This window comes from Hyla sarda, chromosome 8 (assembly GCF_029499605.1).
Source record: "Hyla sarda isolate aHylSar1 chromosome 8, aHylSar1.hap1, whole genome shotgun sequence".
NCBI classification, from domain to species: Eukaryota; Metazoa; Chordata; class Amphibia; order Anura; family Hylidae; genus Hyla; species Hyla sarda.
The window spans coordinates 55,926,585-55,944,454 of NC_079196.1; the positions used below are offsets into that span (position 1 = coordinate 55,926,585).

At 45.2% G+C, this 17,870-nt stretch overlaps 1 protein-coding gene across 10 annotated transcripts in view; it reads right to left on the reverse strand.

Annotated features, from left to right (window-relative positions):
• The window catches only part of LOC130285427 (dynein axonemal heavy chain 11-like), a 523,820-nt gene that overhangs the window by 134,343 nt on the left and 371,607 nt on the right, over nucleotides 1–17,870 (reverse strand). For all 10 annotated transcript variants that reach the window (XR_008847325.1, XM_056536793.1, XM_056536797.1 and 7 more), the window contains 2 exons: nucleotides 6,330–6,534; nucleotides 1,944–2,108 (listed from right to left, as the gene is read on the reverse strand). Coding sequence is in view for 9 of the 10 variants with exons in the window: in XM_056536793.1 (XP_056392768.1) it covers nucleotides 1,944–2,108; nucleotides 6,330–6,534 (370 nt within the window). In the remaining variant the exon portion in view is untranslated. The remainder of the gene's footprint in view (nucleotides 1–1,943; nucleotides 2,109–6,329; nucleotides 6,535–17,870) is intronic.

A 17,870-nucleotide genomic window follows, 5' to 3' on the forward strand; every position in this document is an offset into this window, starting at 1 on the left:
GGAACCTGAGGACAATATCCTAGACAAAAGTCTGCTCCTCAGGTTCTCAGGCTCTAAGAAGAGGGGGAGACCCAAGGGGGGGGTACTGTTACGCCGAGCGCTCCGGGTCCCCGCTCCTCCCCGGAGCGCTCGCTACACTCTCGCTACTGCAGCGCTCCGGTCAGATCCACTGACCCGGGGCGCTGCGATACCGCCTCCAGCCGGGATGCGATTCGCGATGCGGGTGGCGCCCGCTCGCGATGCGCACCCCGGCTCCCGTACCTGACTCGCTCTCCGTCGGTCCTGTCCCGGCGCGCGCGGCCCCGCTCCCTAGGGCGCGCGCGCGCCGGGTCTCTGCGATTTAAAGGGCCACTGCGCCGCTGATTGGCGCAGTGGTTCTAATTAGTGTGTTCACCTGTGCACTCCCTATTTATACCTCACTTCCCCTGCACTCCCTCGCCGGATCTTGTTGCCATTGTGCCAGTGAAAGCGTTTCCTTGTGTGTTCCTAGCCTGTGTTCCAGACCTCCTGCCGTTGCCCCTGACTACGATCCTTGCTGCCTGCCCCGACCTTCTGCTACGTCCGACCTTGCTTCTGTCTACTCCCTTGTACCGCGCCTATCTTCAGCAGTCAGAGAGGTTGAGCCGTTGCTAGTGGATACGACCTGGTCACTACCGCCGCAGCAAGACCATCCCGCTTTGCGGCGGGCTCTGGTGAATACCAGTAGTGACTTAGAACCGGTCCACTAGCACGGTCCACGCCAATCCCTCTCTGGCACAGAGGATCCACCTCCTGCCAGCCGGCATCGTGACAGCAGCAACATCTTTGTCCCAGCTAAAGCACAGGCTGGGACAAAGTCCAGTGAGTGAAGGCGGGACTAGAACTTCTTTGTGCTCACTCTTGTCCTATCAAACTCCTGTCTACAAATAGAGAGGAGGGGGTTACAGAGCAGCCTGCAGTGATTGGATGAAGCGACCCAGCACAGCAGACTCAGGGAAGAAGTGAATGCATGGTGAGTGAGGGCGGGCTCAGAGCTTGACCCAGACACACCCCTTCAGGAGTAGTGGATGTCAGAATGAGTGAGCAGCAGAGCAGAGTGATTTTTGAGCCAAATACAGAAACTAGACACATAAAAAAGACATGTAAAGCAGTTGAATGACCTTGCGAGTAACATATAGAAGCATTTTCTGTTTTAACCAAAGTTTCTACAGAACCTAACTGTTATATGATCGATCATGTCTTGAAAAAGTTGTTACAGTAGTAAGTAGTAAGAAACCTGCAGAGGTACAATGCATATATTGTAAATCAAAAATAGCGAAAAAGAAACACAGCCGCACATCCACAATTTGCATTTTGATCTTCTTGCTTCTCAGCATAAATAAAACACAAACAGGTTGTTGGTATAGAATTTGATCAAAAAGTACAATCCCATGTCAAGGCCACCTATTTAGAGTGGGTCCCTAACCCAACACTGGTGTAGCGCCGGGTGGCGGCCACCCCCACTGCAACACCATGCCCACAGGGGGAGTGACCCAGTGGCCAGGCACAGGTTCTCTGTGGCGGCCATTGTTTCTGTGATGCTTGGTCGGGCAACAGTGGGGCTGCCTGGCCACTGGGTCATTCCCCCGGTGGGCTTGGTGTCTCGGAGGCAGTGTTTGCCGCCCGCTGCTACGAAACTATGCTGAGAAGCAAGTAGATCAAAATACAAATGGTGCATATGAAGCTATGTTTCTCTATTTTTGTTGTACAATCCATATATTTTATGTATTTATATGACTCAAATCAGCAAAATAGATTGTTACTCCGCCAAAGACGGCAATGCAAAAATAAGGAGAAGTTCAGGACGTCAGGGATGACTAGCAATCAGCTCATTACTAGAACATCTCCTCATTGCCTCATTTTCTTCATGACATCTTACTGTATATTTCTCAGCAGCCTTCAGCTCATGATAAAGCTTCACTTACCTTCATTTCGATCTCGGCTGCCGTATGTTTTGTTGTTTCCAGTTTTTCCACCAGGAGTGTGTCCCCCAGGAAATTACTTTCTGCTGCTGATAGGCGTGTCAGTAATTCATCCTCAAGCATTTTCAACTCAATTTTAAAATAATTCTGTTGCTTTGTGAGCTCCGACTGAAAAGAAAATGGCAAGTTTTAGACCTGTAATTCGAACAACGCTAACAATGGGAATACACTTTGCTACCTTTTAATTTTCCTGATTATTCAACATTCTACAATAGTTTTAGAGCATTTAAGTTCAGGACTAATATCCAGATAGGAAAATGAATATAATTTGGTGCTTTATCAGGTACATTCAAATGACCATTTGAATTCTTATTTATTCCATTTACATGTGGAATAAAAAAAATAAAAATGGGCATTTTGTTATTGCAGTTTGTTGTTTTTAAGAATCATATTTAGATCCTGTATATTCTCTACAACAGTGATTTAATGTACATATTTTATTTATGTACAGTCTCTGTTATCTGAACGTTGCAGAATATACACGCTGTTGTCACGAACCGGCAGGACTGGTAGTGGATCCTCTGAACCAGAGAGGCGATGGCGCAGGTTGTACCAGAGGACCGGTTCTAAGTGGTTACTGGTTTTCACCAGAGCCCGCCGCAAGGCGGGATGGTCTTGCTGCGGCGGTAACCACCAGGTCGTATCCTCCAGTAGCAACTCAACCTCTCTGGCAGCTGATATGGCGTGGTGCACAGGGAGCAGGCAGAAGTGTAGCCGGACGTAGCAGAGGTAAGGGCAGGCGGCAAGGGTTCACAGGCGAGTGGGCGGTAGCAACGGGTTCGGCAACAGGCAAGGCAATACACACAATAGAGGCAGTCAGAGGTACTAGGGCACAAAGATCCGGCAAGGGCAGGAAGGGGCAGGTGCCTTTTATTGGGGAGGCAGGGGAAGTGTGGAACCAGCGCACCAATTACCGGTACGCTGGCCTTTTAAATTTACTGAAGGCGGCGCGCGCGCCCTAGAGAGCGTGGCCGCACGCGCCAGGAGGCAGAGATGGATGGCGCAAGGAGCGGAGAGCCAGGTAAGTAGTACTGGGACGCGGCGCGTGAATGGGGGCCAGCCGTCACGACAGCCGCGTCCCCGACACAAGGGAACCCGGGCTCCCGGTCAGTGTGACTGACCGGGAGATGCCGGGATCCCGGGGCAGAAGGCCGAGGGGGAGGACGCTCCGGTCCGGGGACGGGGACCGGAGCGCACACTGTAACAGCTGTATTCCCTTCACACGCCTAAAGCCCAGCCTCTGTATCAACAATGCCATAAAGGAACACAATGTCAACATACAATTTTTGCCCTATATATAAATAGTTTTTCGGTTTGAGTTTTTCTAAATTATACTGAATCTTTTTCCTACAAAAGATAAATATCAATTTTCTCAGCTCTTTCTGCTCTATAACATGATGTCCAAAGGTTGGACTGCATTTTTAATGTGACATATTCCCTTTAAGGGTATGTTCACACATACAGGATCCTGCGCAGATTTCAATTTCGGATCCTGCGCAATTTCAGATTTGTAACTGCAGATTAGAAGCTGTGCTCAGTCATTTAATTTACTTTAAAATCTGTAGCAGAAAATCCTGTGCATCAAATCCTGAGCATTAAATCTGCGTACGTGTGAACATACCCTAAAGTAGTTGTCTGAGATAATAAAAAAATTCCTAGCGGGAAGAGTGGGCTGGTAGGTTTGGTCCTCCTTTACATTATGCTTAATTTTGGAAGATTTTTATGTGTTATTATCAAAATTCCCTAATTTTTCCTCTGACTCTCTCTCAAGAAAACTCAAGCTAGTAGTCCCACCATTACAGTAGCGTCGCTTTCTTAAATATCTGGGAGTTGAGGTCAGCAGGTTTATGCCATATTTTTAGGCTCTGAATATTTTGCCACTCATAAGATATATGTATGACACAAAATACATTCCTTGGTTAGGCTTCCCCTATTTGTTCTAGAATATGTTAATCTTGTTTACTTAAAAAATGCTCCAAATATTCCTTACTGTGCTGTTTAGTGAGATGGGAGTTTTAAACTGGCATGGCATATAATGCAAAATCTCTCAGGCAGTGGGGGGAATGGCAGTCACTGACACCCAGCTTTTTATCCCATATTGTTCAATGGGGGTTTGAAGAAGCAAAGACATACACTGCTGACTAGTAATTTACCCTTTTTAAAGGGGTACTCTGGTGGAAAACTTTTTTTTTTTTTTAAATCAACTGGTGCCAGAAAGTTAAACAGATTTGTAAATTACTTCTATTAAAAAATCTTAATCCTTCCAGTACTTATTAGCTGCTGAATACTACAGAGGAAATTATATTATTTTTGGAACACAGGGCTCTCTGCTGACATCATGACCATAGTGCTCTCTGCTGACATCTCTGTCCATTTTGAGAACTGTCCAGAGTAGGAGAAAATCCCAATAGCAAACATATGCTGCTCTGGACAGTTCCTAAAATGGACAGAGATGTCACCAGAGAGCACTGTGCTTTTCATGTCAGCAGAGAGCACTGTGTTCCAAAAAGAAAATAATTTCCTCTGTAGTATTCAGTAGCTGATAGGTACTGGAAGGTTTAAGATTTTTTTTATAGAAGTAATTTACAAATTTGTTTAACTTTCTGGCACCAATTGATTAAAAAAAAAAAGTTTTCCACTGGAGTACCCCTTTAAGGCTAGGTTCACACAGTATATTTTCAGGAGTATTTCACTGTAAAAAATTTGTCTGCAAAATTACGATATAATCCCAGGATTTCATCCGTATTTTTTATTGAAAAAGAAACAGAATATTAATTAACAAGAGAAACAGTGCACTCTATACCAGCAAAAAAAAGAGAGAAATGCAAATATCACTAGTAAACAATATATTACTGCGTATAGGGCATACACATAACCAAAAGAATAAAGGGTATGGTGCAGAGAATAAGGGGGGTGCACTTATATTGAGTACCTAGCATGGGTAGGTGGTTGTCTGTGCACACAATATGTAAAAAGACAGACATATTTTTTCATCATATTAGTTACTCATGTGGCTGGATGTATGTACGCTTTTTTACATATTGTGTGCACAGACAATCACTGTGATTGATTGCTAGGAACAAATTAAACACATTTTTGTCTCATGTAGATTGACAAATTGGGGCCCTTGTTGTTGGTTTGTTTTTTGTAAATCTGGTTCCTAGTTTAAAAATGTTTTTGTTTTTTTGTCGCCATATTTTAAGAGCCATATTGTTTTTTATTCTTCCCATGACAATGTTCTGAAAGACTTGGCTTGTTGTGGAACATACTGTCATTTTCATTGGCACCATGTCATGGTGGCCTTAGCGGTATACAGAAGGAGGCCAGTGATTGGCTGCTGAGGAGAGAAGGGTATATGGGAACGTCATTGCTAAAGCCACAAAAACAAAACCTACAGCGAGGACCAGCAAGAAATGAATGGATCCTTTATTTTAGTACAATGCCAAGCACTAGCCACATTTTTAAACAACCTCTTTGACCACTTTAATACTAAAGAAATCCTTTGTGCCTGATCTAGAAACTTAAATATAAAAGTATGGACCCAGATTTACATGCCAGAGAAATATACATAATGGCCCTGATTTACTAAGAGTGGAGTGTAGTTTTCTTTGTGGGTTTTAAATTCCTACAATATATTTTATATATATATATATATATATATATATATATATATATATATATATATATATTTACTAAGTTTTCCCTACATTTTGCACTTTTGCCTACATTTAGCTTTTTCTACACATGCTCTGATCTGTGAAGTTTTCCTCATCTCGAAACCACTACATTTGCTGTAGAAACCTTAGTAAATAGGATGGGTTTTTGTGAAAATGTCGAGGACACGCCCCTTTTCCGACAGCCATACCCCTTCTTGGGTTTTCTCAGTAAAATGGAGAGTTAGTAGGGTTTTTTTCAATACTGATGCAAAATATGGAGCACAACCCGACAAAACATGTCAGGTTCACAATAGTAAATCAGGGCCAATATGTTTGTTGTCTTCTTTAAGGCAGAAACTTAAAGGGGTAGTCCGGCGCTAAGACGTCTCATCCCCTATCCAAAGGATAGGGGATAAGATGCCTGATCGCGGGGGTCCTGCCACTGGGGACCACTGTGATCTTGCACGCAGCACCCAGCAACCGGGTGCAAGATCACGGGGGTCCCCAGCGGCGGGATCCATACGATCAGACATCTTATCCCCTATCCTTTGGATAGGGGATAAGATGTCTTAGCGTAGCGCCGGAGTACCCCTTTAAGCTATATAGAAGATTAAGCTATAAAGAAGAAAATATTAGGAAGAAACGTATCACTGTGAATTTGAGAATCTCTAACCTTGAACTGCTCCAGGTCGGGTCTCTCTAGATTCACCACATCAGCCAGGAGCTGGTCCTCCAAGCCATCTCTGGTCACAGTGAAGTTGATGAGCGTGGTCTGGGCCTGTATTTCGGGTTTGTAGTGGGGATTTGCAAGCTTTGTGTGAAGAATAAGTCTAAACTTTGTATGAAATTTACATTCTTTATCCCCAATTCGGATGTATCTGCAAATTATGAACATAATATGAAAGTCAAACTTTAGTCTAAAGGAATCATTTCAAACATGAAAATAAAGCAAATTTGCAATTGGTATTAATTAAACATTCTATTCTGTTTTCTGTCCACATATCATGTGCAGATCAATGTGTCTGTTACGCCGAGCGCTCCGGGTCCCCGCTCCTCCCCGGAGCGCTCGCTTCACTCTCCCCGCTGCAGCGCCCCGGTCACATCCTCTGACCCGGGGCGCTGCGATTCCGCTGCCAGCCGGGATGCGATTCGCGATGCGGGTAGCGCCCGCTCGCGATGCGCACCCCGGCTCCCGTACCTGACTCGCTCCCCGTCTGTCCTGTCCCGGCGCGCGCGCGCCGGGTCTCTGCGATTTAAAGGGCCACTGCGCCGCTGATTGGCGCAGTGGTTCCAATTAGTGTGTTCACCTGTGCACTTCCCTATATCACCTCACTTCCCCTGCACTCCCTCGCCGGATCTTGTTGCCATTGTGCCAGTGAAAGCGTTCCTTGTGTGTTCCTAGCCTGTGTTCCAGACCTTCTGCCGTTGCCCCTGACTACGATCCTTGCTGCCTGCCCCGACCTTCTGCTACGTCCGACCTTGCTTCTGCCTACTCCCTTGTACCGCGCCTATCTTCAGCAGCCAGAGAGGTGAGCCGTTGCTAGTGGATACGACCTGGTCACTACCGCCGCAGCAAGACCATCCCGCTTTGCGGCGGGCTCTGGTGAAAACCAGTAGTGGCTTAGAACCGGTCCACTAGCACGGTCCACGCCAATCCCTCTCTGGCACAGAGGATCCACTACCTGCCAGCCGGCATCGTGACAGTAGATCCGGCCATGGATCCCGCTGAAGTTCCTCTGCCAGTTGTCGCTGACCTCACCACGGTGGTCGCCCAGCAGTCACAACAGATAGCGCAACAAGGCCAACAGCTGTCTCAACTGACCGTTATGCTTCAACAGTTACTACCACAGCTTCAGCAGTCATCTCCTCCGCCAGCTCCTGCACCTCCCCCGCAGCGAGTGGCCGCTCCTGGGCTACGCCTATCCTTGCCGGATAAATTTGATGGGGACTCTAAGTTTTGCCGTGGCTTTCTTTCCCAATGTTCCCTGCATCTGGAGATGATGTCGGACCTGTTTCCCACTGAAAGGTCTAAGGTGGCTTTCGTAGTCAGCCTTCTGTCCGGAAAAGCCCTGTCATGGGCCACACCGCTCTGGGACCGCAATGACCCCGTCACTGCCTCTGTACACTCCTTCTTCTCGGAAATCCGAAGTGTCTTTGAGGAACCTACCCGAGCCTCTTCTGCTGAGACTGCCCTGTTGAACCTGGTCCAGGGTAATTCTTCCGTTGGCGAGTATGCCGTACAATTCCGTACTCTTGCTTCAGAATTGTCCTGGAATAATGAGGCCCTCTGCGCGACCTTCAAAAAAGGCCTATCCAGCAACATTAAAGATGTTCTGGCCGCACGAGAAATTCCTGCTAATCTACATGAACTTATTCACCTAGCCACTCGCATTGACATGCGTTTTTCCGAAAGGCGTCAGGAACTCCGCCAAGATATGGACTCTGTTCGCACGAGGCGTTTCTTCTCCTCGGCTCCTCTCTCCTCTGGTCCCCTGCAATCTGTTCCTGTGCCTCCCGCCGTGGAGGCTATGCAGGTCGACCGGTCTCGCCTGACACCTCAAGAGAGGACACGACGCCGTATGGAGAACCTCTGCCTGTACTGTGCTAGTACCGAACACTTCCTGAGGGATTGTCCTATCCGTCCTCCCCGCCTGGAAAGACGTATGCTGACTCCGCACAAAGGTGAGACAGTCCTTGATGTCTACTCTGCTTCTCCACGTCTTACTGTGCCTGTGCGGATGTCTGCCTCTGCCTTCTCCTTCTCTACTGTGGCCTTCTTGGACTCTGGATCTGCAGGAAATTTTCTTATGAGCATCGGATCTCATCACGAGAGGATTGAACTTTTGGTCCTTCCCAATTGTACCTCGGAAATTCTCCTTGGACTTCCCTGGCTTCAACTTCATTCCCCAACCCTGGATTGGTCCACTGGGGAGATCAAGAGTTGGGGGTCCTCTTGTTCCAAGAACTGTCTAAAACCGGTTCCCAGTAACCCTTGCCGTAACTCTGTGGTTCCTCCAGTAACCGGTCTCCCTAAGGCCTATATGGACTTCGCGGATGTTTTCTGCAAAAAACAAGCTGAGACTCTACCTCCTCACAGGCCTTATGATTGTCCTATCGACCTCCTCCCGGGTACTACTCCACCCCGGGGCAGAATTTATCCTCTCTCTGCCCCAGAGACTCTTGCCATGTCTGAATACGTCCAGGAGAATCTAAAAAAGGGCTTTATCCGTAAATCCTCCTCTCCTGCCGGAGCCGGATTTTTCTTTGTGTCCAAAAAAGATGGCTCCCTACGTCCCTGCATTGACTACCGCGGTCTTAATAAAATCACGGTTAAGAACCGCTATCCCTTACCCCTCATCTCTGAACTTTTTGATCGCCTCCAAGGTGCCCACATCTTTACTAAATTGGACTTGAGAGGCGCCTATAACCTCATCCGCATCAGAGAGGGGGATGAGTGGAAAACGGCATTTAACACCAGAGATGGACACTTTGAGTATCTGGTCATGCCCTTTGGCCTGTGCAACGCCCCTGCCGTCTTCCAAGACTTTGTCAATGAAATTTTTCGTGATTTGTTATACTCCTGTGTTGTTGTATATCTGGACGATATCCTAATTTTTTCTGCCAATCTAGAAGAACACCGCCAGCATGTCCGTATGGTTCTTCAGAGACTTCGTGACAATCAACTCTATGCCAAAATTGAGAAATGTCTGTTTGAATGCCAATCTCTTCCTTTTCTAGGATATTTGGTCTCTGGCCAGGGACTACGGATGGATCCAGACAAACTCTCTGCCGTCTTAGATTGGCCACGCCCCTCCGGACTCCGTGCTATCCAACGCTTTTTGGGGTTCGCCAATTATTACAGGCAATTTATTCCACATTTTTCTACCATTGTGGCTCCTATCGTGGCTTTAACCAAAAAAAATGCTGATCCCAAGTCCTGGCCTCCTCAAGCAGAAGACGCCTTTAAACGACTCAAGTCTGCCTTTTCTTCGGCTCCCGTGCTCTCCAGACCTGATCCTTCCAAACCCTTCCTATTGGAGGTTGATGCCTCCTCAGTGGGAGCTGGAGCTGTTCTTCTACAAAAAAATTCTTCCGGGCATGCTGTCACTTGTGGTTTTTTCTCTAGGACCTTCTCTCCAGCGGAGAGGAACTACTCCATCGGGGATCGAGAGCTTCTAGCCATTAAATTAGCACTTGAGGAATGGAGGCATCTGCTGGAGGGATCAAGTTTTCCTGTTATTATCTACACCGACCACAAGAACCTCTCCTACCTCCAGTCTGCCCAACGGCTGAATCCTCGCCAGGCCCGGTGGTCTCTGTTCTTTGCCCGATTTAATTTTGAGATTCACTTTCGTCCTGCCGATAAGAACATTAGGGCCGATGCTCTCTCTCGTTCCTCGGATGCCTCAGAAGTTGAACTCTCTCCGCAACACATCATTCCACCTGACTGCCTGATCTCCACTTCTCCTGCCTCCATCAGGCAGACCCCTCCAGGAAAGACCTTTGTTTCTCCACGCCAACGCCTCGGAATCCTCAAATGGGGTCACTCCTCCCATCTCGCAGGTCATGCGGGCATCAAGAAATCTGTGCAACTCATCTCCCGCTTCTATTGGTGGCCGACTCTGGAGACGGATGTTGTGGACTTTGTGCGAGCCTGCACTATCTGTGCCCGGGATAAGACTCCTCGCCAGAAGCCCGCTGGTTTTCTTCATCCTCTGCCTGTCCCCGAACAGCCTTGGTCTCTGATTGGTATGGATTTTATTACTGATTTACCCCCTTCCCGTGGCAACACTGTTATTTGGGTGGTCGTTGATCGATTCTCCAAAATGGCACATTTCATCCCTCTTCCTGGTCTTCCTTCTGCGCCTCAGTTGGCTAAACAATTTTTTGTACACATTTTTCGTCTTCACGGGTTGCCTACGCAGATTGTATCGGATAGAGGTGTCCAATTCGTGTCTAAATTCTGGAGGGCTCTCTGTAAACAACTCAAGATTAAATTAAATTTTTCTTCTGCATATCATCCCCAGTCCAATGGACAAGTAGAAAGAATTAACCAGATCTTGGGTGATTATTTGCGACATTTTGTTTCCTCCCGCCAGGATGACTGGGCAGATCTCCTTCCATGGGCCGAATTCTCGTATAACTTCAGGGTCTCTGAATCTTCCTCCAAATCCCCATTTTTCGTGGTGTACGGCCGTCACCCTCTTCCCCCCCTCCCTACCCCCTTGCCCTCTGGTCTGCCCGCTGTGGATGAAATTTCTCGTGACCTTTCCATTATATGGAGAGAGACCCAAAATTCTCTCTTTCAGGCTTCTTCACGCATGAAGAGGTTCGCGGATAAGAAAAGAAGAGCTCCTCCCGTTTTTTCCCCTGGAGACAAGGTATGGCTCTCCGCTAAATATGTCCGCTTCCGTGTCCCTAGCTACAAGTTGGGACCACGCTATCTTGGTCCTTTCAAAATTTTGTGTCAAATCAATCCTGTCTCTTATAAACTTCTTCTTCCTCCTTCTCTTCGTATCCCTAATGCCTTTCACGTCTCTCTTCTCAAACCACTCATCCTCAACCGTTTTTCTCCCAAATCTGTTCCTCCCACTCCTGTTTCCGGCTCCTCGGACATCTTCTCTGTCAAGGAAATCTTGGCTTCCAAAAAGGTCAGAGGGAAAACTTTTTTTTTAGTGGACTGGGAGGGTTGTGGTCCTGAAGAGAGATCCTGGGAACCTGAGGACAACATCCTAGACAAAAGTCTGCTCCTCAGGTTCTCAGGCTCTAAGAAGAGGGGGAGACCCAAGGGGGGGGGTACTGTTACGCCGAGCGCTCCGGGTCCCCGCTCCTCCCCGGAGCGCTCGCTTCACTCTCCCCGCTGCAGCGCCCCGGTCACATCCTCTGACCCGGGGCGCTGCGATTCCGCTGCCAGCCGGGATGCGATTCGCGATGCGGGTAGCGCCCGCTCGCGATGCGCACCCCGGCTCCCGTACCTGACTCGCTCCCCGTCTGTCCTGTCCCGGCGCGCGCGGCCCCGCTCCCTAGGGCGCGCGCGCGCCGGGTCTCTGCGATTTAAAGGGCCACTGCGCCGCTGATTGGCGCAGTGGTTCCAATTAGTGTGTTCACCTGTGCACTTCCCTATATCACCTCACTTCCCCTGCACTCCCTCGCCGGATCTTGTTGCCATTGTGCCAGTGAAAGCGTTCCTTGTGTGTTCCTAGCCTGTGTTCCAGACCTTCTGCCGTTGCCCCTGACTACGATCCTTGCTGCCTGCCCCGACCTTCTGCTACGTCCGACCTTGCTTCTGCCTACTCCCTTGTACCGCGCCTATCTTCAGCAGCCAGAGAGGTGAGCCGTTGCTAGTGGATACGACCTGGTCACTACCGCCGCAGCAAGACCATCCCGCTTTGCGGCGGGCTCTGGTGAAAACCAGTAGTGGCTTAGAACCGGTCCACTAGCACGGTCCACGCCAATCCCTCTCTGGCACAGAGGATCCACTACCTGCCAGCCGGCATCGTGACAGTGTCTCTATGGTAACATATTGTAAACTATCCTGCAGAAGTCTAATCTAGCAATTATATTATTATCAGTTTGTCTGACTGTGATTCACCATTGGAGACTGTTCTGTGCCCGCTTGCGCACAATTACAGCCTGAATTTTTATGATTTAACGCCATAGCCTTGTTAAAAGGATTTTTCAGTATTTAGGTGATAGCATATTAGTAGGATATATAATCACCTCTTAATAGGTGGGTGTCGGAAATTTAGGGCCCTACTAATTGTGAGACATTTTTTTTTTATCACACCACCTGGTTTTGGAGAGAACTGCACCCAACCCTTTTCACTTTACGGCTGTAAAACAAGCATGGCTTGGTGGATGGGTCTACAAAAAACTTTTACGGGTATACAGCACTGGAGTAGCTTATTCCCATGACTGGTGGGGGTTCCAAAGGTTACACCCCTACAAATCATTATATATATATATATATATATATATATATTACACTGTATATATGAAACATTAATGCCCAGATTAGCACAGATAATTAGCACAGATTTTTGAACCATAAAATAGGTATGATGACATTTTAAGTAAACATTCAAAAAATTTGACATTTTGTTTTTTTTAGCTGTGCCTTGCCTAATGTATAAAACATTTGTTGGCTTGTTATTTGCAATCATCTCAATTTAAAACCAATTATTGTCCTGTTTTTTTAGGGAATTATGTGCAATACCGAAATCTGACCTCTTCATTATACTAGAACAAGTGAATGCAGACCGTCTAAAACTAAGAACACGTTATTGGTTGTATTTAAACATTTAAATGATCACCGTCATTTTAACAAACTTTGCATTCATCAACAGTACAAGCGAATATAAAAAAAAGACTTTGTAAGACTTTGAACAATGCATTTTTTTCTACTCTAATCAAGCTTGTTTACTACTTCCCCCACTAAACTTTCTTTTTTATTCTAAAAAATGTATTCCTGTATTTAGAAGACAGACTAGCTGTTCACTGAGGGATGATTAACATCTCTGTTCAAATTTTTTTTACATGAATCTCACCCAGGGCTTGATCGACAGCTTAGACTGTTGATTACTGCTCTATAATGCCTTCCTTGCTGCTGTAGCTTTTGAGGGTGTGCTATAAAGACAAAGAAGACTAGAAATCCTTCTCCTGTGTGTGCAGTGTATGGGAGACATCATAGAGGCTAGGCTCCACCAACTAGCTCAGGGACAACTGAAAATTAAAGATGGAGCCTATAAGTATGCTTTAATGAATACTGCATTTATTTTCACCAGGATTTTGTAAAAACAGCAATTTAACCATATTGTCTTAAAAAACTTACATACAACTGGTTATATTAGCTATGAACCTAACTACCGTATGTCTGTATTAAATCTACTACCTGGTAATGTACCCCAGAATAAACTGTGTTTACATTATCAAGACTGTCTATTTCGAATTAAATAAAAACAAACATTAAAATACATATTTAATATATATATATATATATATATATATATATATATATATATATAAAATTATGTTTTACCATTATTGTAAACTAATTCTATATTGCATAGATATCGCAGTATAATAAAACTGATATCTATCGGAGTCTGCATTGTGTCAGTGGTCTCCAGACTACAGGGCAAGAGTAGAACTCGAAATAATTCATATCATTGTCAAAGGTGCTGAAGAGATCAATCCCTATAATGCTATTATATTAGGTAATAGCAATGTAAGTAAATCCATGATGTATTACTTACAATTGATCCATAATGGAGCTTTACTTTATCTTAAGAAATGTTTTCTTTTTTTCCCTACTGCTTCTGTAGACACTGCAGATTCTGTAAGTTTTTCTCTCACCTCTGACTGCCGAAGTGTTTGTTTTGAAGTCAACAGTCATTGAAATTCAGAATGAAAACCAAAGTGTTATAAGTAGTAGTCATTTTCTGAGTCACAACGCTCCATGAAATCAAATACCCCCAAGAGAGTGAGAAATTAAACATACCTTTCAAAGTAGTGTTGAACTGTGCAAGTGCGTTCAGCTGGATCAATACTCAGCATGTAGAGGACTCTGCTACAGTTATGAACTGGGGGTGTCTGATAGGGCATTTGTGCAAGGAAGCCAAATATTTTGGAAAGTTTAGAAAAAAAAAGCGCCGCTCGCACAGCATCGGCATACACACTTATACATGGTTCTTTCCTTAGCAGGTAATTAAGGAGATGACTGCCTGGGTTACCTGCAATGTGCTATCAGAATAAATGACTGTAATTGATAAGCATAATTAGACATTGGGAATAATGAAGTGACCCTAATCAGAGACGGAATGTTGAAATAAAAACAGCACGTATAGCTGCAAAACAGCACCTGATGGAATCTTCCATGATATAATTAGAAAAAAATACATTCGCCCGTGATTAGAGTGGTTGCAGATCCTGCTGGACAAGAAGATTGACAGCTTATAGGTAGCACAGATTACTCCAGATATGTGGTTAGATTCTTAAGATAATATTAAAGAAGGATTTGAGCCGGTTTAGAATTCAGTACATTTATAATAGTGATACAATCAAAGCATACCTGTCAGATCCCACACACAAAAAAAGGAAATTAATGTTACTCAGTACCTAATCCTGACCATGTACATTTTATTTTTATGCCTCTATCACCTATATTTATTATAAAAATCCCTCTTTTAATTAGCTCTCATTGAAAGGGGGGGATGGGGGGGGGGGGTCATTCCCTTGTGGTGGTGGGAGGTGATTGATGTGTCTGCTCGTGCACCATTGTTCATGAGCCAACTCTTGTGTATGACTAATGGACAAGCCTGATGCTGCTGCTGGCCTGGTTAGTGTCCCAGTACGTATAGGGAACACTAGTGGTGGCAGAGTCGGCCCAAAACATTATGCTGCCTGGGTCCAAGAGTAAAATGCCCCCCCCCCCCCCCCCCCCAAAAGAAAAAAAAGAAGCATTAGGTAGGCAGCATAGTTTTCCCACATTAGGTAGCAGTTTTCCCATATTAGGTAGCATAGATTCCCCACATTAGGTAGCAATGATTCCCCACATTAGGTAGCATAGATTCCCCACATTAGGTAGCAGTTTCCCCACATGTCCCTCGTCAGAGCCAGGCCGGCTGGCCGCAGGCTCACTGTGTTAATGTGGTCGCTGCGCTAATAACCAGCTTGGGCTGCGCCGGCGCTATGACCACTTTAGAACACTTTAGGCATAGTGGCAGGGGTGGCCCGACCTTGGATCTAGATGGCACAGAAAAGTCCCACCGGGTCCCAACGATGTTACAATTAGTCTTTAATTTTCATCAGTAACAACATATAGAAGGTTTTTAGATCTGACAGTGCCCATTTAAGTAAGAATACAAAAAAAAAAAAGGAGAGCTCCCTTGTGCAGAATCTCAGTGGTCAGGAACAAACACAAATTATGAGCGCAAAACGCACTCACCTATAGCCATTGCGCAAATGGAGGCACAACACTCAATATTGCGTGTCATTGAAGATCCTAGGCTACTGCGGCTTCCCACATCGGCAAACCCACAAGAAGAAATAGAGGCAACAAACTAAATGGAAGCTAAATCTGCACTGACAGTGTTGAAATCATGGACGATAGGTATAAAACAATTTATTTATTTAAAGGGGTACTCCGGTGGAAAACTTTTTTTTTTTTTTAAATCATCTGGTGCCAGAAAGTTAAACAGATTTGTAAATTACTTCTATAAAAAAATCTTAATCCTTCCAGTACTTATTAGCTGCTGAATACTACAGAGAAAATTATTTTCTTTTTGGAACACAGAGCTCTCTGCTGACATCACGAGCACAGTGCTCTCTGCTGACATCTCTGTCCATTTTAGGAACTGTCCAGAGCAGCATATGTTTACTGTGGGGATTTTCTCCTACTCTTCGCAGTTCTTAAAATGAACATGAGATGTCAGCAAAGAGCACTGTGCTCATGATTCAGCAGAGAGCTCTGTGTTCCAAAAAGAAAATTATTTCCTCTGTAGTATTCAGCAGCTAATAAGTACTGGAAGGATTAAGATCTTTTTAATAGAAGTAATTTACAAATCTGTTTAACATTCTGGCACCAGTTGATTTAAAAAAAAAAAGTTTTCCACCGGAGTACACCTTTAAACTTGCAACGCGTGTTACCTACCGTCCATGAGTTCAACAGTGCCAGCGCGGATTTGGATTCCATTTCCTCCATTTGCTCTGTTTCCTCTACTTACGTATCTTTAATCTTTAATTTACAGTTCTCCCAGAGCTGGTGGGCGGAGCTCTCTCCTCCCTATTTTTGACTAATAAGATATATTACAAAGTTTCTTTTACTTGCTTGTACTATTGATCTAAGCATTGTTTGTTGAAATGACAGTGTCTATTTAAAAGAGGCTGTCTAACAATAAGAATCCATGTGCAAATGCTCTGTTAGGGTATATGGACAGAATGGAAGGGAGTACTGTGCACAGTTCTCACTAAGGCCCCTTTCACACTATAAAAACACTTCCGTTATGAACGTCCATTAGGAAATTGGCAGTTATACGGCCGGTACAAAATCCCATTATAGTCTATGGGATTTTTCTAATAGCCGTTTTAACCCGTTATCGGATGTTATTAATAACGGACGTTAATTTGTGACGGGCGATTGAACAGGAGAAATAGTGCATGCACTAATTCTCCCCTTACTATCTATCGCCCATCACAAAATAACGTCCGTTATTAATAACATCCGATAACGGGTTAAAACGGCTATTAGAAAAATCCCATAGACTATAATGGGATTTTCTAACGGCCATTAGTGATTTTGTACCGGTCGTATAACTGCCTATTTCCTAACGGGCGTTCAGGGGCCTAATATGAGCTAGAATGAAAACGACTATGTAAGAACCATGTAATAGTACATTTCTCTTGCAGTGAATGTATAGTTACCTCCGGTGACATGGAAGCTGATCTCATGGCAGGATCATCAGGTGCATTTAGGTGCTCCCTTGAGCCCCTTCATGGTGCATGGCTTTTTCTCCTTCTCTCCATTTCAGGGGGAGGAGGGGGGGGGGAGCAAGACCAGAGCTGGGTTGTTTTCCAGAAGTACACACAAAAGCACTTTCTTCCCTTAAAGGGGGTGCTCCGCTGCTCAGCGTTTGGCACAAACTGTTCCGAACGCAGGAGCTTGTGACATCATAGCCCCGCCCCCTCATGGCATCACACGCCCCCTCCCATAGACCTGCATTGAGGGGGTAGGGCGTGACTCCATGATGAGGCGGGGCTATGACGTCACGAGTACCTCTTTAAGTTGCTAGACAATCACAACACTTAATCTTTACTGTTGTGTCTTAAAGGGGTATTCCAGGGAAAAACTTTTTTTTTTTTATATCAACTGGCTCCAGAAAGTTAAACAGATTTGTAAATTACTTCTATTAAAAAATCTTAATCCTTTCAATAATTATCAGCTGCTGAAGTTGAGCTGTTGTTTTCTGTCTGGCAAAAGTGCTCTCTGCTGACATCTCTGCTTGTCGCGGGAACTGCACAGAGTAGAAGAGTTTTGCTATGGGGATTTGCTTCTAAACTGGGCGGTTCCCGAGACACGTGTCATCAGAGAGCACTTAGACAGAAAAGAACAACTCAACTTCAGCAGCTCATAAGTACTGAAAGGATTAAGATTTTTTAATAGAAGTAATTTACAAATCTGTTTAACTTTCTGGAGCCAGTTGATATATATATATAT